The sequence below is a fragment of the Lycium ferocissimum genome, chromosome 12, assembly GCF_029784015.1.
Source record: "Lycium ferocissimum isolate CSIRO_LF1 chromosome 12, AGI_CSIRO_Lferr_CH_V1, whole genome shotgun sequence".
NCBI lineage: Eukaryota > Viridiplantae > Streptophyta > Magnoliopsida > Solanales > Solanaceae > Lycium > Lycium ferocissimum.
Window position 1 is genome coordinate 53,305,526 of NC_081353.1, and position 23,186 is coordinate 53,328,711.

A 23,186-nucleotide genomic window follows, 5' to 3' on the forward strand; every position below is an offset into this window, starting at 1 on the left:
ACAACCATTTTGAAAAATTTGAGTAATTGCAGGCAGCAGCTGCGAGACGTAGGTGCCACCTGCGAGCCATATTTGATACCGCAGATGCTATCACCCACTCAGTGAAGATTGCACGACCTGCGGAAGTTTGGTGCAACCCGCGGTTCGCCGGTTGCACCTGCGACACCACCTGCGGCTCGCATATTATGCACGCTGGAGTATTTTTGTCCAAAGCTGGGAACGTTTTTGGGATGTTATAAATACTCTCCTATGGTTTTGGAAAAGGCATTCTTTATTCAGTTTGTTGTCTCTTAGTATTAAAAGCATTTAGTGTTGGTTGTTGAAGACTTTAAGAAGAATCTTGTACTTTTGTCATCATCTTCCATTATCTTTGTAAGCATTATGAATATTTACTTTACTCTTGTCTTTATTTAATGAAAATGAGTAGCTAATCCCATTAGCTAGAGTTGTGGGACCAAATGTATTAGTTATGTGATTGAGTTTTTGTATTCCAACTATATTTGTATGCTAAAAGGTGTTTTCTATTAACTCTTCATGCTTGAACTACTTTTAATGGTGGCCAACATTATTTATGCCTAAGTACTTTTGCTTTGCTTGGAAAAAAAAGTAGAAGTTAGGAAAAGAGTTAAATAGCAAGAATTTGGGGCTTTAAACCCCATTTAAAGCTTGAGTTAGAAATAGGAAAGTTACTTGAAACTATAAACGGTGTTCACCTTTGTAACATTCTAAGGCTTGGAAAAGCTTAATAATGAGATGTACCAATTTGGTTGAAAGACTTTTGGTAAAACTAAGCAACCTATTGTTTACTACATCTAAGGATATAAATAAGTTGAATTGGTACCCAGATGCATTACTTTCCTTTGGAACCACAACCTTAGTCCTTTTACCAATAGATTAAATTTCACAACAAGATTTCTCTAACAATTAGTGTGACAACCTTAAAATCAAATATTATTTATGCCCCCTTCCCTAGAAATATAGACTATTAGTTGAGCATTACACTTGCCAAGTACATTTCTTCGTCGTATTCCCTATGGGATTCGACCCCAACCTCGTTGGGTTCTATATTTGACCAACGACCGCTTTACTCCTATTTTAAGGGTGTAATTTGAATGTATCAATTGATAATAGGATTAGAGTCTGTACAAAAAAATACAATAAATATAATATGAGTACAACAACACATACACAGTAAGTATGATCAGTTGCCCCAAGATAGTAAAGAGGGTTGGACTGAAATATATATAATATAAAGCTAGGCATTAGAGAAGTGATGTGACACCTCTCTATGACCATTACTTCTATTTATCTTTTTGCTCATTGTTTTGAATATTTCTCTAATTTTTATTTACTTATTATTGTACAAAAATACATGTGTCAATCACTACTCCTTTATTCATTCTTATTCTTTTATGTTTATACTTAAATGTCTCTAAATTTACTACTCCACTAATTTTTATTATTTATTATAAAAGAAAGTAAGAGTTTCAACATTTACTACTCCCATTAATCTCCTTTCTTTTGGGCATTTTTTTCATTTTTCTGCTTCAATCTATTAAACACATTGGATTATTACGGGAAAAGAAATCTGAACATCTTCTTTTGCCTTACTCATGTAGCTATAGGCTATAGCACTTAATATCTTTTCAGTTATCTTTTTGTCTTTCTTCTTCTTCTTCTTCTTTTTTTTTTTTTTTTTTTTAATTCAAATTTTCACCTCCATAACTTATATTGAATTTCTACTCTAAATAATGTCATTAACTCCATGATTCTTAAGTTTTCATATTCATTACCACCAACTATTTAATTTTCAAATTTAAGATACCTTATGGTATTTCTCAATTTTTCCCTATATAAATTCACAACTTTTTGTTTCATGAAACCACTATTCAAGATTATTCTTTTCATTACATATTGAGGAAGTAATATTGTAACGACCCGCTAGATCGTTATGGGGGTGACTTAGAAAACTAGACCTCCGTTAGGAATTTCGAGGCCGTGGGTGAGTTCGAAGCGTGTTTTTAGATGTCTGTGCATGTTTTGTTTGCATCTATAGGGTCTTAGATTGGTGTTGGGATTTTTGGGTGGAAACTGGTGCAAAAACCCGAGCTACTGGTTAAAATGGACCGCTGCAACGGGTGTGGGACCTCAGCAGCGGGTCCGTCGCAGCCGGTAGGGGGTCGCTGCAGTAGGGAGGTGGGACTTTAATGAGGTCCGCCCGCTGCAGCGGTCGATGGGAGGCAAAATTTGTGTTTTATATCCTTTATTCCGAACCCATTCCCCACATAACACCAAAACAGTTTCCAAGAACTGTTGTGGCAAAATTCTAAGGCTAGGGCTAAAGTACGCTTGAAAGGTAAGTCTCAATGTTTGACATTTTTAATTCCATCATCATGATAGATTCCATGATTAGTTAAAGGTCCGTTAAAGGTGAATGAAAGGGCTAAAACCCTTGAATAATGAATAGGTTGTCGATTTTATTGCTGTTTAATCATCTAGAAGTATAGGTTACCACTTCCTAGGATGAGAACTTGTCTATTAATGATGGAACTTGTTGAATGAGACCTAAGGTTTCATAAATGATAACTTTGGCATAAAAGCTGCTTGTAAAAGGGTTGGAACGATTAGAAAACCCATGAACGATAGAATATGATTATTGGGGTTGATATTATGATGAAATAATGCTTAGTGATAGTTCACCCATTTGAAAGGGTAGGAGTAGTTGAGTTCTTTTCCCCCAAAGCGTTGTATTGTTTGAGTAGATGATTTGAATGCTCATATAGCTCTATGTTTCTAGACTTTGAACGTTCGGAAGCTTTGCGAAGGGAAAAAGCTATCGCGGAGTGATTACATTGTTCCAGTTCTTCTTTGAGGTAGGTTATCGTCTACTTGAGTTAGACATTGATTAGTTGATTATGTGTGTTACGAAATTGATAGGAGAGGCATGATTAGGGCTTCGGACATCAAGTGTGGTTGATAATTCCTTCAGCTTGATATTGATTGATTGATTAATTATGTGATGAACTTATATGAAATGATAAAGAATGAGTTCATAAATACTCTTCTTGTTGACTTGGAGGATTCCCTTATTCATGTTATTGATTGTTGAGTCTTGATATGACTTGTGACATGATGACTTGTGTTCCTTGATATTGATTTATTGATTGCTCCCATTCCTTATTGGTTGTGGAACGGACATACATTGTGATGAGAAAGATATTATAAATATGAAAAGGCACATTTGATAGGGGGTGAGGATGTGGCCTAGTTATGGGCTCGTGATCCGAGGTCAGTTCCGGAGCAAGTGGTACATGGATACCATGGGTCTCCTGCAGGTCATGGCTAATGGGTCAAACTGTTGGGAAGAAACAAGCAACAACCAAATTGCACGACGAGGTAACAACATAAGAAATACCCAAGTCAAAACTTCCCACACTATTTGAACCAAGAGAAGACAATAAACACTAGCACAAATGGAAATCCGGACAACAACTATACCAACAACAAAATAGCAAAGCAAGCAAAAGTAAATCAATACAAGAGACACCAGATTTACGTGGTAAAACCCCTTCAAGGTGAAGAGGAAACATCCATGGGACCTCCGGAACACAAAAGCTCCACTAAAATCAACAAGAGTTACAACAATGTTCTCCAAATGGCTACAACATCAAAACCAAACACGGAGCAACAATACATAAAAGATAGCACCAAAACTAGTGAAGAAAGGAGAGAAATGACCCCCAAAAGTGAGCTACTGTTCGTATTCAAAACTGGAACTACAGACTACAGAATTCGATCCCCACCGTTGAAATAGAAGAACCAGATGTTAAGAATCTCCAGTTAAAATTTGAGAACGATCCAACGGTTAACGAATCAGGAAACACAATTTAAAACGGACTGCTGTAGTAAAAAATTTCTGGTCAAGAATCTGCACTTCTCTCTCACTTTTTCTCTCTATATGGCTGCTATAAAATAACTCTTTGTGTTATAAAAATAAGACCTAATTTGATCCTATATATAGAGGATTTTAGGGCAAAAGTGGCCTGGTCCAAATTGGATTGGGTTTATTAATACAATTCCATATAGGAAGAGAAAACCCAAAAACCCAACAATTCTCCCCTTCCCGACTATGTGGAGGAGACCGCCATCCTGCGATCAAGCAACACTCTAAATCTAGACTTGCAGCCAAGCCCAAAACAATCCGAATGGATGACATCTTCACAACTGGAGAAAAGATTTCATCAAAATCAACTCCCTTTTTCTGATTAAAGCCCTTGACAACCAATCTAGCCTTTACATCGAGTGGCACTGGGTTACCATCTTCATGTTTCACCCTGAAAACCCACCTGTTTTTCAAAGCTTTTCTGTCTCTAGGAAGCTTAACCAGATCAAATGTATGATTATCATGCAATGATTTAATCTCATCTTGCATAGCATCAAACCACCTTTCTTTTTCTTCACTATCCATGGCTTCATCAAAACTTTCGGTGTTCTCCCCGTCGATCAAGAAAGTACAAACTCATTGGGAGAATAACGAAATGAAGGTACTTTCTCTCTAATAGATCTTCCGAGAGAACTCTCTCGGAGCATCAATAGAAATTTCGGTTGTTGGCCAACCACATCATCTTCCACCGGAGTATCAACAACATCATGCTGGTCATTTACGAACATGATCATTATCTTTATTATCAACTTGAGCTTCATTATTTTAAAGATTTTCTTCAGGCACAATAGTCACGGAACCGGATCAACATCAACTCCTCTCCGCTTCCGAGAATCAACCTTCTCAGCTTTGTCAAAATCTTCAATTGTCTGGTCTTCAAAGAACACAACATCACGACTTCTAACAAGTTTTTTCTCAACTGGATCATAGAAACGATACCCAAATTCGTCTTTACCATAACTAATGAAGATACACTGCCTAGTTTTAACTTCCAGCTTTGACCTCTCATCCTTAGGAACATGCACAAAGTCCTTACACCCGAAGACTCTCAGATGAGCATAAGAGATATACTTACCAAACCAAACTCTGTCAAGGACATCACCATCCAAAGCAACAGTGGGAGATAAATTGATAACATAAGCGAAGTATTAAGTGCTTTCGCCCAAAATGAATACAGCAACTTAGCATCCGAAAGCAAACATCTAACCCTCTCAACTAGAGTTCCGTTCATCCTCTCTGCAAACCATTTAACTAAGGAGTCTTTTAGAGGAGTTTTCGACGATGCGAATACCCCGCTCGTCTACAATAATTATCAAAAGGACCAATGTATTCACCACCATTGTATGAGCGGATGCATTTTAGTTTCTTCCTTGTCTGTCTCTCAACCAAGGTCTGAAAAGTCTTGAACATATCAAGTACTTGATCCTTGAACTTCAAAGGAAATACCCAGAGTTAGCGAGAATGATCATCAATAAAAGTCACAAAGTAAAGTGCACCACCACGAGAGCTTACTTTAAAAGGACCATACAAATCAGAATGTACCAGCTCCAGCAAATCAAGTTTTCTTGAAGGCGAATGACTCTGAAAGGAAACTCTTTTCTGTTTCCCGGCTGAGCAATGAACACATCTCTTTAACTTTGCTTGTTTCATCTCTTGTGGGGAAAACCGTGCGGGCTTAGCCCAAAGCGGACAATATCACATCATGTTAAGAGTATCTTTAGGCCGTTTTAGCCCAACACAAACACTACCATTTAGCATTTGTGTGCGGATATGTGACAGAGTAGAGATAATTTGTGATTTACGATTGTGTTTGTGATTACATGGATTGAGTTACTCTTATTGATTTCTACTTGTGTGGATTTACCTTATCCCTGTGTTGGCTGATATTTCGATGTTAGATGATTTCTGTTGATAGTTCTTGAGATTATGTGATGTTGTGCCTATCTACCTATTTTATTGATTCTGTGATTGTATGCATGATACTAATCTTAGTTGGCCTATGATATCTACCAGTACATAGTGTTTGTACTGATACTACCTTGCTGCGTTCTTTTGAGTGCGGATTGTGATCCAGAGACATCTATGAGATATTTAGCGTGAGGCCAGTTCCCGACAGATTCGAGGGTGAGCTCTTATCCATGCCAGGCCGCTTGAAGATCTTTCTTATTTTAGATATCTATTTCATTTCAGACATTTATATTTATTTTAGACAGCTATTCATTCTTTAGACGGTTATGTTTTAGAGTCCTTGTACGATGACTTTCGGATTTTGGGGTTGTAATAGTTAGACTTCCATAGATTTTATTTATTTATGGCATGACTAGACATTTGCAGATTTTATATCTGTTATATCCTTGAATGTCTTAAAATTGGCTAAATAATGTGGTAATCGTTTGGGTGGTTGGTTAATTAGATGGTTCGCCCACTAGGGGATTTGTGTGGATGCAACTCCGGCTATTTAGGTCGTGACAAATATTCTCATAGTATTATTGTATTGTTATGTTTATGCTTTATCTTGACTCGATGAAGAATGCCTTTGAATGTTGATCAGTTTGCAGGAGAAGATGTCGTAAAGAGCCCGAAAAATTGTGCATTAGTTCTGTAATTCTCCTTTCATCTATTTTCTTATGATTGAGGTCCTAAGGAAGATGTGTGTGTTGTATTATTTTTTTTCTTTCTGTTTACTTTCTTGTGTGTTCTCTCTATGAAACTTCTTTAGTTTGAGTTTTTATTAATTTTAAGTGTCACCAGTCTATATTTTCGTTTAGGCTCAAAATATTTTTTTGTAACTTTGTTGAGAATCTGCTAATTATTAACGAAGTCAAAAAATATTACTAATTGCTTAAAAGGAATATATATTAAATATTGAAATACGCCCTTCTTTAGGTGTTTCTTATTGTATGAAGAACCATTTGCGTTTTCTTTAAAGATTTTGTTCATTTCTTCTACTTTCAAAAAATTAGCAAAAGAATTAACAGAGTGAATCATATTAATAAACTAAAATTCATTTATAAGAATATCAGCAATATCTTCAGGTAAATTCTTGATCACAGTTGGAGTTAAAATGAAGGGAACCGGTGACAATCTCAATCTACTATTGTCATATGAGGTGCTCCTAATGGACTAAATATAAATTGAAAAATAATACTAAATATTCTTGCTGAAAAGAAATTTATTATAAATTACGTAAAATGTAAGTTTTTTTCTTTTGCTTTTTCCAACTATTTGCATCTCTTTTTTTTCTTTTTGGAGATGTAGTTTTCTTTATTTTTAGGGCGAGTAATGAAAATATTGAAATAGCAATAAATTTGATGTCTCAGAGTAAGAAAATAGAGATTTGTAAGTATGGAAAAAATAATTTTTTTTTCTTATTTTTAGAGTAAATGTAGTAGGACAGAGGAAGGGGGAAAAAAAAAGGTAATAAACGAATAGAAAATATATACTGTAATAGAGGATAGAGACGAAATTAGCAAGAGGGATTTATTTAGATGATGATGAAAATGAGAGAATAAACAAAGACAATGAGCAGAAGAATAAGTATGTTACAATCTATATAATTGGGAAAAGAAGTTCACCCTTATTACTCTCACCGTCTATTTTTATTTGTCCAGTATATTAAAAATAGATATCTGTTTTACTTATCCATCATAGAAAACTAAGAGATAATTTACCATATCATACCTATTTTATCCTTATTATTAATTATTGGGTTGAAAACAAGAAATTGTTAGTAATTGTACAACTTTTAAAGTACATTTGATTGACTTCAATTATTTATAATAATTTGGGCTAATATAATAAAATTGTCTTTTTATTTATTGCTCCTAAATAAGGGCAAAAGTGCCAATGACCCCTGTAAATTAGTCGGATTACTTTGAGATTAAACCGACCCATATAAATCATCTCAGTTCCCAAAAGCCCGAAAACAAATTCAAATTCAAAGAAGCAAGAAAGTTACCGTTGGGCGAAAGGCAGAGATATGCCGATGAACAATTTGAAGAACACCGCCGGGAAATTAAGATCCACAAGAAAACCACTAAGAGATGTTTCCAATTCTTCAAATAATGTAAAGCCATTAGCAACTACTTCCTTTAAAACCAAGAAGCTCCAAAACGACGATGTCAAAAATAATGTTGTCGATCGTCTTCTTCTTATTCGCTCCGACTTCTCCTCCGTCATTCATCAGGTAATTTTAATTCTTGTCTTAGACTAAGTATAATTTGCCTTCTCAATAATTCAACAAGTATTCAATTAGGTATGTTGTGAGATTTAGGGTGTGTTAGGTATGAAGGAAAATGTTTTCTTGGAAAATAAGTGGGGTTCTTACATATTTTCTTGTGCTCGGTACGTAAGCAAAAAAATACTATCCTTAAAGCATTTGTGTATAATCTAGACAAATACTAGTGGAGTAGGGGTGGTGGTGGTGGGAGACAATCAATGTGGAAGTGGAATGCCTCTTGTGATTCATATAGCTAACCAAACGAGGATTTTGTTTACTTATTAAAATTGAATTATTTTGTTACACAGCCATAGATGATTTGTGTCGTATATTATAAGTAGTGCAGTTGTAATTTCACTTGATTTTTTAAACTTCTTCAGATTGCCCCAGTTTTCTAGTGAGTGACTTACATTGCCCCACCAAGTGTTAAGTTCGTCTCTGTCACCAGTTTGGGTACTTCTAAGTGCAACCCAAAGGCGCTTTTGATCAGTTTATGCATTGTCACCGAACTTTATTCATGTCAAACAGTTTTTTTCCTGCTTTTTTTCTTTAGGTTTGTTTGGGGTGGAGGAGGAGGTTTCCAGGAATTCACATTGTTTATTAGAAATTCGTGTCTTAGTACTCGTCCATTGAGTGTCTCTGTCTGCTGTTACTGGCTACTGCTGCCACAGATGAGTCTACAAATGAACGGAAATTTTAGGGATCCTTGATAAAATTGCGGGAAGAGAGGGATAATGTAGCTAATTCTTGGTGCTGGGATAAGGTTGTTTTATTTCGACTTAATGTTCTTTAGGAAATCCATAGATCTGCATAGGCAATCCCTATTAGTTGGGATTAAGTTATAGTCATGTTAGTACATTTCATTGGATCCAATATTCATAGGAGTCTTTGACTCATGTTAGAGACTTACATGCCATTTGAAAATGTAGAGAACTTTTAGAGTTCTAGTGTTAGAGAAACTAACTTTTTATAATCTTGGGAGGATTCAAATGGCCGACCCCAATTGGCTTGGAATTGAAACGTAATTGTTATTGATGTTCTTTAGGAAATTCATAGGGTTACCTCAAAATCATACGATGAACGTCAGTTGTTGGACCTATTACTCTGCTAAATGGAGCAAAATTGAAGACTCGTGTGAAAAAGTTAGACCCTTCCTGCTTTCCTTTTTATCCTTTTTCCCCTAACCATCATCAGCATAGAGCTCAATCTCTTTTGACATTGCTTAGATTTAGGAGTTTTACTTATGGTCATCTTTACCTGACATATAAGCATTTTGCATTCACAAGTGCTTTACACTCAAACGAGCATATTTACATCTTGCTCGAACTGTAACAGATACTAATTGTTTGAAGTTTGTTTTCCCTGTATCTACTTCAATGTTTTAATAAAGAGGTTAATGACATCTTTATTTACATGATCAACTGCAGATTGATGAACTTGTTAAAGTGCTCAAACTAGGAGGCAAGAAGAGTGGAAAGGAAATTGAATCTTTCGCACATGTCTTGTCTGAAATGCAAGCTTCTTTGAAGGTTCTCTTTTTTCGGTCATATTCTCTGCTCCTTCATTAGAGTCTTTCATTGCACCGTATTTTATATATATTTTCTGTTGACAAATGCAGCCATGGGTTCCTAAATTCCAGAAAGCCCTTTCTGACCTATCCACGAGGCCCGACTATCCACCTGAACAGTCTCGAATTAGTGAGGAAGTTCCCGTGGTAGCTGATAATATAAGCGATACTGTTGATAGCCCTGACCAATCCAAATGGGATTCACTAGTTTCCCCATCACCCCTTGTGTCCTGGCGGGCAGGCTGTACGACCGAGAGTGGCAGACAACTTTTTCTGCTCACACCTTTGCCTCTTCGCAAAGTGCTCTCATCCAAATGCCAGGAATCCTCTAAAAAGTTTGATAAGTATACATCAAATACGAATGTGCAGAAACACCCTCTTTTTGATATCACGGGAAATATGGAAGATGGTACTCTTGAGAATACAAAATCTATGGCTAGTCAACCACCGTCCCTTTCTGATGATGTAAATAATGAAGTGAAGTCAATTCTGAACAAAGTTTCTGATAATGATATGACCATCAATGAGGTCACCCGGAAAAGTGATCTTATTTCCCCTGTAAAACTTTCACAAATTGACAGCTCATCACTACTAGTAATGACTCCATGCTTGAAAATGTCACCGCCGAAGACCTGTGTACTTCTTGAACCTTCATCAGAGTACAACTGTAGGGACAAGCATGGGGCTTATAAAATGACACCGTTTCCTGTTTCACGTCATTTTTCTAGCATGTCTGAGGAGGATTCAGAATCCTCCAGCTCTGAAGCTGCTGAACATTTGTCGATGAAGTATCCAGAGCTATTTGGAATCAGATTAAATCAGAACTTGACAAACGGAGGGAAGGTGGTAGATGATGAATCACCAGACTTGCTTTTTTCACCACCTAAGACTTGTGTTCTGATGGAGCCACCTGTGGAAGAACCGTTGACTACTGCAGCTGGTGAGTACCCACTGCCAAAAAAATGCAAAAATGATATTCAAGATCTTTTAAAATGCAAAAATGATATTCAAGATCTTCCTTTTCTGAAAAAATTTTAAACATGCAATCTGGATGTTTCTATTTGGTTTTCATTAACATGATCATTCTGATATTTATTGTTCTTTCTTTCTTTCTTTTGGGAACAGAAACTGGTGGCAAATTAGATATAGTTGAAAGCACTCCCATGATGACAGAATGCAAGAGCATTCTTGTAAAGGGAAAGCATCCTGGTGAAAACACTTTGAAGAAAGAACTATGGATAAAATTTGAAGAAGCGTCGAGAGATGGCATCCATTTTAATCCTTCTACTGTCCAGAAAACTATCCAAAAAGATTTCCTTGAGAGATTGGAAGAGGCTTCTGATGATGAAGGGGTCTAAGATGGTTGATATCATCACCCTCTGATGCCGGAGTATGCAGGGAAGAGGGAGGCTATCTTATTCAGAGAAAAAAAAAAAAAGGAATTATGTATCTTGGGTAAATTTGAAACTTGTATCAACTTCCCCTATACCGCCACCACCCCCTTCTTCACTCCTCTTTTGTGAAGTAAAGATGAACATAGCAAAAGGGCTTCAAATGTAGTCCAAGTGCAAATTTTTGTAATTTCTGAATGAAGAATTTGAAGTTCTCTAGTAGGCGTTAGAACAATATTTGAGTTGAAGTAGAAAAAAAGATTACCCCTTCGGCCTTCGCCATTTCCTGTTCTGCAGTATGCCCTAAAACTTTATGCACATATTAGACCTTCTTGGCTCCAATGCTACAGAAAAAAAGGAAAAAAAGAAGATGATGAGATGATTTTATTTCTCTCCTTGCAGACAAAAGTATATATGTTATGTTCCATTTATTTGTTATGGTTCTTCTTCTTCTTCTTCTTCTTCTTCTTCTTCTTTTTTATGGTTCTTATGTCTAACCCTGAAAGTAGCTTTTGAACTGCTGTCCAGCTTTGAAATGTTTTATCTGTCCAGCTTTGTGAATAGCTGATAAGCATAATAATTATAGAAAAGCAATTTAGAGTGTTGAAGTTGATTTTACAAATAAGTTTCTTCCTAAGATGCATAGAAATTGGGATATGAGATTTTCTTCCATGTAATACCCAATTAATTCATCATTCATCAATAACATAATTAAGAGAGTTTCCACACTTGGCTTGGCCTGCAATCACTAGTCACTAACTAGTACCAATGTAGCTTAGTTCAGTTGGAAAGCATGAGTTTAAGGATTTCTTAGTTTAGACATTAACCATGGATTGATTTACAGTTTATTGTAATTGTTTTCACCAGGATGTAATTTGGTGATCATTATTTTGCTCAAAAGAGGAAGTAAAAATTTAAAACTATTTAAGTAGATCAGGAGGTTTATCTCAAAGCAAAAAAGTATGCTTATACTAGTCCCAAGTTTTATTCTTATATTTTCGGTAAGACCAAGTGACCAACTATTCTAAACCAAATGCTACTGGACCTCTCAATAAATTAGTCACTGGGTCTAAATATTATTTTTTTAAAGTAAACTAACATTTTATTAATTACCAAGAAGTAACTTACAAAACTTAGCTGAAGCTATCACAGCAAACTATTTTAAAACAAATGATAAAAAGCAACATCAAAAAAGACATAAGTGAGAATAGGAACACACCTCATAGGGAGGATTTCTTCTATTCTCAGTTATTGTACTCAACTAATCAACTAATTACCTAACAATCAACCATAGAGATTACAAGAGCCAAAATTGAACTAGTGATCTTAATCCAGGTGATGCTCAAATGTTGCAAGAATACGCAATGTCTCTGGCAGTAAACTCAACATCCTTGCTATTCTTTTAAAAAATCCTCTGATTTCTCTCCAGCCAAATAGCATGACAATTGACAAGCTTCTGCATAAACCATCTGAACCACCTGTAAGTGGCATTGCATTCTTGTTTGTTCCGTTAGGTTTGTGGGCCTGACTGTGAGGATTGCAGGAGGGTTCGCAGCCTATATATACATGATTTTTCCACATAATTATGTATCCTGTAATAATCTTTCATTGAGAAATAAAGAGTTGGTGATTGGCCGTGACTTTTTTCCCCGTTGAGAATTTTCCATTTAAAATTGTGTATTGGTTCTTTTCGTTGTTATTGCTTTGTTGTCTCGTAACATGTTCATCCATATTTGCAATCAGCATACGATCTCTAGATTCCATCTGACGATTACATAGTAAACATAAACAATCAACATTAAGCACCCATTAAACAAGTCTACCTACAATTAAGAGTTTCCCATTGATAAGCCACATTGTGAATCTGGCTCTCATTTCTGAACATCAGAGGTTTCTAAAGCACTCTAGGCAAGATGTAATATTTTTGCATAGTTTTTATATATTTAATTTTTGCTTTAAAGATGAGATAGTTTAGTTATTTAACATTAAAAATATATTGAATAAATTCGAGATAACAAATAGTGCCAAACAATATAAAAGAATTTAAAGGTCTTCCTTCTGTTTCATTTTACTTTATCCTTATATTTAAAAAAAAAAAAAAAAATCAACTTCCCTATTATAGCAAATCAAGAGATTTTTTTTTTTTAATATTATCGTTATTTTTAAGTAACTAAGTAGGCGTTTGGACATGCGATTTCATCTTCTTTTCATGAGATTTTCCCGATTCGCGAGTATCAGGAATATTCCGTATTCCTATTCTGCAAATCCTCCTCTTTAATGTTATCTCCTTACTTGGTGTACAGTCATATCTCCCTCTTAATGTACATTATTAGCTTTCCTTATTTGAAGATATGTTCTCCCTCTTAATGTACATTATTAGCTTTCCTTATTTGTAAATACGTTCCTTTGTCATGTCAATGTACTCTTTCATGTATAAATAGAGACAATAGCTCATCAATAAAATACAACTTACAGAAAAACTCTTTCAGCGGGTACCATTTTGCAGTGTTATTATAATCACCATATAAAATTCTAACTAAATAAATGGAAAGTTCTGGAGGGACTAATATAATGAAGTCTTCATTGGACCCGCATTTTCTTTAACATTTTGATATTCGCCACTAGCTGATTGATTCTATTTTGGCAAATGGATATACCCAAAATGGATATGGAAGATTCTCGATGGACTATAGATTATATGTAAAAAGTCTTAATTGGGTCCAAAATGATTTTTTTTTTTTTTTGTTTAACCAATTTGTTTACGAATCCGCTTAATACAAATTTGTCTAGGTTCACTATGAAAAGTAAAATCTCCTAATTAAGAAATTTATCATTAAGAATGAACGGATCCGAACCCAATATTCTGTTTCGATTTTTTTACTATCTTGGTGTTGTTACGCTTATGTTTTCATAGCTGTTGTGTTTATACTTTCCTTGAGCCCAGAGTCTATGGAAACAACTTTTTTACTTGCAAGATAGGAGTAAGGTACACACTATCCTTCCCAAACCTCACTTGTAAAATTATACTGAATATGTTATTGTTGTTGTTGGATCCGAACCCGATACTTACTTTATCGGTGATCCAAAATATCAAATGACAGCCCTAATGAATCCTACAAAATGCTAAATACAACAACCAAAAAGTAAAAATAAATAAATACAAATAAGAAACAAACAAAAATACATGAATTACAGAGATGAGAATCACGAGGTCTCAAATTTAAATTTTTATAAAAACAAAAATACAACTATAATTTGTTTCTATTCATCTAAAATACTTGAAGTAGAGAGATGAGAATCATGAGGTCTCAAATTTAAATTTTAATAAAAACAAAAAATACAATTGTAATTTATTTCTATTTATTTAAATTACATGAAGTAGAGAGATGAGAATCACGAGGTCTCAAAATTTAAATCTTAATAAAAACAAGAAATGCAACTGTAATTTGTTTTTACTTATCTAAACTGGACAGAGTAACGCGATACACGTGCCGGTAGAAGCTAAATATAGTTCGTGAAATTAATTAAGGTGGGCACAAAGGGACTTAGACATCATTTACTTCCTCCGTCTCAAATTATTTGTCATCTTTTTGTTTTACACACCCCGTAAGAAATATTAATTAAGAGTGGTATTTGACTAACTTTATCGTTATTTATGTCTAAGTTTTAATCTCTTTCCATTACATGCTTATTCTATTCATGTCTGATATCCCATTAATGAAAAAAATTTACTAAGGATAAAATGGAAAAAGAATAATTAATTATGTTTTGAACTTGTAAAATGATAAATAATTTGAGATAACTATTTTTAATAATCACGATAAATAATTTGAAACAGAGATAGTAAAGAAAAGAGGGAAAACACATGCAAGCCTCTTTTTCCTGTACGCTCCTATCCACAAACTTTGAGTCTTTACCTCTATTATTATCTCCCTCCACCTCCACCTTATTATGCGCATATTCCAAATTTGTTTCTATTTATCTGAAATACATAGAAGCAGATAAATGAGAATCACAAGGTCTTAAATTTAAATTTAAATTTAAATTTAAATAAAAATAAAAATACAACTGTAATTTGTTTCGATTTATCTAGAATACATGAAGTAAAGAGATGAGAATCACAAGGTCTCGAATTTAAATTTAATAAAAATAAAAAATGCAACTGTAATTTGTTTCTATTTATTTAAATTGCATAAAGCAGAGAGATGAGAATCATGAGGTCTCAAAATTTAAATCTTAGTAAAAACAAGAAATACAACTGTAATTTGTTTCTATTTATCTAAACTGGACAGACTAACGTGATACATGTGTAGGTAGAAGTTAAAATGTAGTTCGTGAAATTAATTAAGGAGGGCGCAAGTGGACCCGGATATCATAAAAAAGGGAAAAGGGTCAAAATGCCCCTCTACTTTCTTTTATTAGCAAGTTTGTCCTTCATTATAAGTTGGTACTATTTATATTCTTGTCGTTACCAAAGCTAACAAAATTACCCCTTAATTGGATGGAATCCCTTAAATGAACCTCAATTCCCAATTTCACTTAAGATTACCTTATTTCCCTTTTATAACCCGATCCAACTCGCTAAACTAATTTAACCAATAGAAATTAAACTCCAAAACCAATAGAAATTGGGGAAGTGAGGTTGATTTGAGGGATTCCATCCAATTGAGGGGTAATTTTGTTAAATTTGGTAACGACAGGAATATAAATAGCACCACCTTATAACTAAGGACAAACTTAGCTACTCCCTCCATCCCATATTACTTGTCCACTTTGTTTTTTACACGACTCTTAAGAAATAATAAATAATCGATGTACTTTTACTACCTTACCCTTATACCTCTCCATAAATGAACTCTAATCAAGATTGATTATTTTCAAAAACATTTGATATTAAGGGTAAGATAGAAAAGATTTGATTAATTTGATCTTGATTTTGTAAATGGACAAGTAATTTGGTACAGATATTTTAAATAATGTGGGCAAGTTATCTAGTACGGAGGGAGTAATAAACTTAGCTACTCCCTCCATTTCATAATAAGTGGCGTTTTTAACTCATGCACGCCCATTTAAGAACTTGATTACTCCTAAAAAATTTAGGAGTGCTTTTACTAACTTACCCCTATTCAAATTTTACATCTTTCCAAGTTACCTCTTTCCTAGAAAAGATACTTAATGAATCTTGATTATGTAAATAAGGGTAGTTTTGGAAGAATAAGAATCAATTTTTTCTTAAAATCCCTAAAGCCCCACTTATTTTGAAATAAAACGAAAAGCCTAAAACACCACTTAGAGCTCGTTTGGATTAGCTGAAAAAAAGTAACTTTTAAGTATAAGTGCTTAAAGTACTTTTAAGTATTGAAAGTTATCATATAAATAAGCAGTTACGTGTTTGGATAAAAGTACTTAAAGGGTTTTTAGAAGCAAGGGCAGTATTGAAATTAACAGAAAATATAAGGGATAAAAGGGTAAAGCTATTGGTCAAACCAAAATGGCTCTTAAGCCAAAAAAGAAAATAAGTTGGGGTTGAGCAATTTCTTGATTTTGCCTATTTTTCAACACTTTTTAATTTAATTTAATCTATATTATTTATTTTTTTTTTAAAAATAATCATCAATAAGTTGAAAAAATAATAAAAGGAAGTAGAAGATATTTTTGATTAGCCTAAAAAGGAAAACACACGGAAGCCTCTTTTTGTTGTACACTCCTCCCATCCACACAAACTTAAAAGTCTTTACCTCTTTTATTATCTCCCTCCACTTCCACCCTTATTATTCGCCAATATTCTTATCCACTACTCCATCCATTTATAAACCCTTCACCTTCAAAAAAGAAAAAAAAGAAAAAAAGAATCTTATCCAAAACTCACCGAGTCCTCCATTCGCCGAGTCAAATAACGATGACTCGGCGGTGTAGCCATTGTAACAACAATGGCCACAATTCCCGTACTTGTCCCTCCACCAGAGGTGACGGTGGTGGTGGTGTGAGGCTATTTGGTGTAAGGCTAACAGATGGATCAATAATGAAGAAAAGTGCTAGTATGGGAAATTTGTCTTCCCTTCATGGCTATCATTCATCTAATCCTGGTTCACCTTCTTCTGATTTGCCTGATGGTTATCTTTCTGATGATCCTGCACATGCTTCTTGTTCTCCTAATCGCAGAATTGAAAGGAAAAAAGGTGTGATGTTTTTGTTTTCTCATTTTACTTAATTCTTAGGCCCTGTTTGATATGACGGAAAATGTTTTCTTGGAAAATAAGTGATTGTCCTGTTCATTTTCTTTGTGTTTGACATGCAAGTTGTAAAATGTCAGTTTAAGAGCATTTGCATATATTCGAAGCAAAACACTATGAGGTGGGTGGGTTTGGGATGCGTTGGTGTGTTTTTATTGATCTTGGAAATTCTCCTAGTTTGAGGAAAACATTTATCAAGATATTTAGTGCAACCAAACAAGGGAAAATGGGAAAACGTTTTCCGGAAAATATTCTGAGTCATACCAAACGGGGCCTTAATTTTGTTAATTTGCCAAACATAGGTAGCTAGCTTATTCCTTGGCTGAATGAAGCAGTGTTCTAACTAGTTTGTGTGATTGAGGCTTAGTTGATTTGCAATTTTACGTTTTTACCCTCTTTGGATTTGATGCTATTTGACTTATCATCTAGTTTGTGATTGAGGCTTAATTGATTAGGTTTACCTAGTGCTTGATGGTGATTTTTCATCTTTACCCCCCCTTTCCTCCCTTTTATTTTTTGTTTGTTTTATAGAAAATAAGAAAGTCTGGTTTTATGTTTCTTAATTTTTTTTTTATTTGCAATTTTACACTTTGCCCTCTCTATAGTTGATTGATATCTTCTGTATTGATTTGGATAGGTAGGATGATTGGGTTTATGTTGTGCATGATATGCGACTACGATGAATTCTTTGAATATTACAAAAATTCAATACTCATATAAATGATTGATAGACCCCCTCCCTTTTTTGTCTTCCTTTTAATTTGTTTGTTTTTTTCCAGAAAAATGAGATTATCTTTAAGTGTTTTGCTTACTCGTCTTCTTGGGGCAGGGGGAGGGAGGTAAGAGGTTGATTGTTCAGTTTGCATCTTTGATTGCTGCCACTTAGTTGGTATTTTCTTCTCTCAAAAATTGGTTTTAATATGTGTTCCTTTTTTTTCTTTTTCCCGTTTTAGGTTTTAATGCCTTTGTTTCTGCATTTGCTGATATGTATTGCTGTTGTGCTTTACATTTATGTTTATCTTACAGGTTGTGTTGTGTGTTTGTGTCAGGGATGGGCTTTTGTGGCTCATAATTCAATAACTAAATTCAGTTTTTGTAAAGAAAACTAGACCTTGAGACTAACTCAACCCCAAATGCTAGCTAAATAGGTGAGGATTGTCAAAGACCATATAAGAAGAAAGCAGTCTATTCCCTCAACTAATGTGAGACACTTTGACACCCCCGCACAATAGGACTGGACATCTAAAGCGTAGACAACATAATATGAGGGCCCCACATCATATAAACCAAGAAATGAATGTGTGTGGCTCTGATAACATATGGAAACAAAATGATTGATGGATCTAACTCAATCCCAAAAGCGCTAGTTCAATAAGTGAGAATGCCCTAGAATAATCTATTCCCTCTTTCCAACAGTTTTGAGTTTCCTAAGCACAAGCAGATAATTGTTTTTAGGTCAATATTTGTTGCTTTTTTGTCTCATGTTTTTGCTGGTTGGATTGTCCCTAAGTTAATCTGGGAGCAGTTTCGTTATATGCAAACTTGCATCCCGTTTCTGGTGCGCTCAGCGTGAAAGTTAAGCTGTGGGCTATATACTCGCACTAGGTGATCCAGTTCCTATCAAAAGTCCAGATAAGTGGTTTAGTGGAAGCTCTTACATTTTTTTTTTATTGGTAAAAGAGCTGCAAAACTCTTTCTTGTTTACTTTTGTCTTTCTTTTTTCTTTTCCTTTTTCGAAAGAAAATATTTCTTGTGGAAGAATTTGGTTATGTCTTGCATAATAGAAAGGGCAGCCTGGTGCACAAAATTGTGTGTCCTCGTAGGGTCCGGAGAAGGGTCACACCCTAAAGGGGTAGGCATTTTACCCTGAGGCTCACCAGTGGTTGATTCCACGGCTCAAACCCATGACCTAAGTAACACCCAGAGAACTTTAGCTCCCCTCCTAAAATTACATCTTGCATATTCACTTTAATTGACTTATCATTTTCGCACATCTATACAATTTTCTATTTTGAGAATTGAGCTGCCTTTCCTCAAATCAAAAGCTCTTATAACATCGCCTAGAAGAATAAAGACCAGCTGCCTTTTTGGATGTCTGATGCAGAGCTTCTAAAACCTTTATTTTCTTTCTCCTTCTTTTCAAGGCATTACAATGCCATATCTTTACGCCATATTTCAGTATCCTCTATTTCATGCTCCGCAATATACTGGATGACTTCAATATTTCCAAAATACACACACACACACACACACACACACATATATATAGACTGGATGACTTAATACCTTTATCACACTCCAAACGTCAATTATCTCCTAGTTAGCCATGAAAATGGATGCACACTCTTGGTAAACGTCTCTTCTAGGGGAGTGTAACTAAATAAATCCTTTCATTTTTTGCTGTCATTTTTCATTCTCAATGAATCAACTTTGTTGACAGTAAGTAAATGGAAATGAGAATTTACTGCTTCCTGCTGCAGATATTAATGAATGTGATGGTCTTTGGATTAAGACGTTTAGAGTGGTAGGGGTGGAGTTGATAAAAATAGTGAATTTGGTCTATAGAGTTCTAGTATGATGCAATAGTTGACGAGTAAAAAAAATGATGTTGGAAAGCAGTTATCAATATACTTTTGTTCTGGTGTGTTTATTGCATTTGTGTGAAAGGGAAATTTTCTTCTCACTTGTATGGTTACTGCATCAAGTGAATACAAAGGTACCCTTTCTTCTGGCGTGGTTACTGCATTTGTGTAAAAGGGCAACTTTCTTATTCACTTTAGATACAAATGCATTGAATGTGATTTATAGTGTTATCTAGTTCGCTAGCTTTTCCTACAGTTGCTGGTTAATTACAGAAAGAGAGAAATGTAGGGCAGGCTCTTTATCATCATGACCATAATCAAGATATTGGTTTCTTCTAGGGGAAAAGATAAAACTGAAAAGATCAGCATGACAAGCATGGTGGACCTAGGATGTGAGCCCACCAATATTGCTTGCAGTAACAAGTTGTTTCTTTAGAAATAGAGTTGTTATACAAGTCATTGATTGAGTAGTCTTTCATATAAACAGTAATACTTTAACTCGTTATCTCTTAGGCTGCTAAAGAAGAAATGATGTGCTCTTGCAAATATTTTCAAGTCCATTTATCAAATAGTCTTCTTCAATTCACTCCCTAATAATTGGACATAGCATGTCGTCTTTCAACTAATGATGTCATGTACCATCTTGATTTGATGCGGTGGTAAGTTCTGTCAATGACTAAAATGTAATCGCCCAAATTCTTAGAGTTGTGTAGAGATGCATGAGAATCCATGGCATATCATCTTAAACAAAAGGAGTAGAAAGCTATTTCTGTTTCAATTTGTGGTATTCCCTTTCCTTTTTGGATCTCACTTTTGTTAGTTGAGATGACTTCTTAAGGAAGTTGTAATTAGCTCCAACTTTGGGTGGTAAATTTATCACTTAGTTTCACGGAGGAAAGTTGGTTGTGAACTTGTTTGTTGGATGTGTTTGTAGGTATTCCCTGGACAGAGGAAGAGCACCGGCTTTTCTTGATTGGTCTACAGAAATTGGGCAAAGGAGATTGGCGGGGTATATCACGAAACTTTGTGACATCAAGGACTCCCACCCAAGTAGCTAGCCATGCCCAGAAGTATTTTATTCGGCAGACTAATGCTTCTCGGAGAAAGAGAAGATCCAGTCTTTTTGACATTGTTGCTGACACGGTTCGTCTTGCTTCTCAAACTTAAGCTTTGGATAATGATCATATTGTGGCCATAGGCGTGTTGTGCACAATTGTTAAGGCCTAAAAACTAACCACCATCCCCCACCCCCAAACAAATGCAAAGGCACAACAAGTGAGCTGACATGTCTGCTCTTAGTTACTTGGTCATCCATCAGACAACGTACGAGAAAAGCTTTCTTCCAGTTTCCGAGAGTGAAACTTGACCTTCCTGATTTCCATGTTTTGCTTTGTTATGCGGGGCTTTTGGCTCCTTTCTTCTAACTTTCGTTTTGATCCTTTTTGATGTTTTATTTTTATGATGTTAAACAGGCTACTGATGGTTCTCATCCACTTCCTGAAGAACAATTTATGCTCCCACCTAGAGCAATGGAAAGTGATAAGGAACAGTTAGCACCTTCTGCAACAAAAGCAATAGAAACTGCTTTTGCAGATTCACTCCCTTCCTTAGATCTCTCTCTCAAGTCAGATTTTGAATCCATGGAAACCGCTCCAAGTGAATCTGTTGAAGAAACGACACCAAATACAACAACTAGCCAGATTCCTTCAGTATATCCAGCATTCTTCCCAGCTTACATTCCAGTTCCATATCCATTCTGGCCATCAAATGCAATTCCGGTCGCTCAAGATAGAGGAGCAGAACCATCCCATCATCAGGTCGTCAAGCCAATTCCAACCGTCCCTAAAGAACCCGTGAATGTAGATGAGCTAGTGGGAATGTCCCAGCTCACTTTAGCAGACGCTTGTTCTGGCCATATTGAGCCTTCTCCACTTTCCCTAAAATTAACAGCAGAACCATCAAGGCAATCAGCTTTTCATGCTAGCACACCAGTCAAAAGCTCAGAGATTACCAAGGGCGAAACCGCTCCAATTCAAGCACTTTAAACTTATTAGGATGAGTCTGCCTTGTTATCTCTCTCTATTTTCTCTCAAGGGTGTAAGGACATGTTTTTTTCCTGTTCATCTATGTAAGATAGGATAGGTACTTCTAAGGAAGCAGCAAGTAGGTGAATTTAGCTGGAAATTCATTCTTTGTCATTGTATAGAACTAGTGTGTCTAACAAAACCTAATACTTTGGTGTTTTATGTAAATTGTTGGCATCTTTGTAATTGCTTTTATTTTCTCAAATAAAGAGAAAAGAAGGGATCACTGATTCTTGTTCAGTGTGAGGGATCGGTCTTTGGCATAGTTTACTTCCAATTATTGTAACTTTTGTTATAGAATTGATTGTCATATGTTATGCATGTAGAGTATGGTAAAATCCTTAGTGTAAAATGTCTCATGTTGTGCTTATCTTTAAATTACTACTTTAATTTTGCTAGAAAGAAATTACATTGAAGTACCGAGTGAGATCTACTTCCCTCCACCCCATTTAATAAAATGATGTTTCTTGTTCAGTGCCTCAATGGGTTTTAATTCTATGAGAGGCAGTAATGTAAGCCAAGACTCAATTAAATAAACTTGCCTCCTTTCTAGTTTGCCTTAATTATGGTTTGAGAAGGGCTGCTCTTTGGAGAGCACACTATGATGAATGATGTAAGTTGTGTTGTGGGGGAGTTAATGTCTATCGTTGGCCTCTATGATAGAATCAGTTGGGAGACCGCCGCTGCGGCAGGTGTCAGCGGTTTGAGTCCGCTTATCTATAACTCGTGAACTTAGCTGATACAAAACTTTTATAGTAGTACTCAATTTTTCCGATTCGGCGGTTGGTTCCATCTCATATATTTAACTTACCTATTCTTTTCTGACAAGCTGCTGATGTACTGTCCACCTATCAATTGAGAAATAATAAGATTGCACCTATCATTACATTTCAAGTTTTAAGTAGCACAATATCAACCGTTTGGAGGTTACATGTTATTTGTTCAAACCTCCTAGAGAAAAGCATAATCATTTTATGTTCGAACGGACATTGTCGAAGGGAATCCAGAACACAGGCGACTAGCCAAACTTGTCTTTCATTTCTTTGGAGAGAGACATTACTTTAAAAAAAAAAAAAAAACGGAAGTCTTTTTAAAATGAAAGTCGCATCGAAAATAATACTTCATGAGGAAATTATTTTTCGGTAGGCTGCTTACCATTCATTATCT

At 35.3% G+C, this 23,186-nt stretch overlaps 2 protein-coding genes across 2 annotated transcripts; both read left to right on the plus strand.

Annotated features, from left to right (window-relative positions):
• The first annotated feature begins 7,853 nt into the window (after positions 1 to 7,853).
• Positions 7,854 to 11,514, plus strand: LOC132039710 (uncharacterized). The gene is made up of 4 exons (XM_059430223.1): positions 7,854 to 8,129; positions 9,590 to 9,691; positions 9,781 to 10,669; positions 10,855 to 11,514. Exons 1-4 carry the CDS (start codon positions 7,923 to 7,925, stop codon positions 11,085 to 11,087), a joined length of 1,431 nt encoding a protein of 476 aa, XP_059286206.1. The 5' UTR covers positions 7,854 to 7,922; the 3' UTR covers positions 11,088 to 11,514.
• Positions 11,515 to 16,879: 5,365 nt separating this feature from the next.
• On the plus strand, positions 16,880 to 22,265 carry LOC132041120 (transcription factor MYBS3). Its single transcript, XM_059431914.1, has 3 exons — positions 16,880 to 17,299; positions 20,870 to 21,078; positions 21,408 to 22,265. Exons 1-3 carry the CDS (start codon positions 17,020 to 17,022, stop codon positions 21,978 to 21,980), a joined length of 1,062 nt encoding a protein of 353 aa, XP_059287897.1. The 5' UTR covers positions 16,880 to 17,019; the 3' UTR covers positions 21,981 to 22,265.
• The last annotated feature ends 921 nt before the right edge of the window (positions 22,266 to 23,186 follow it).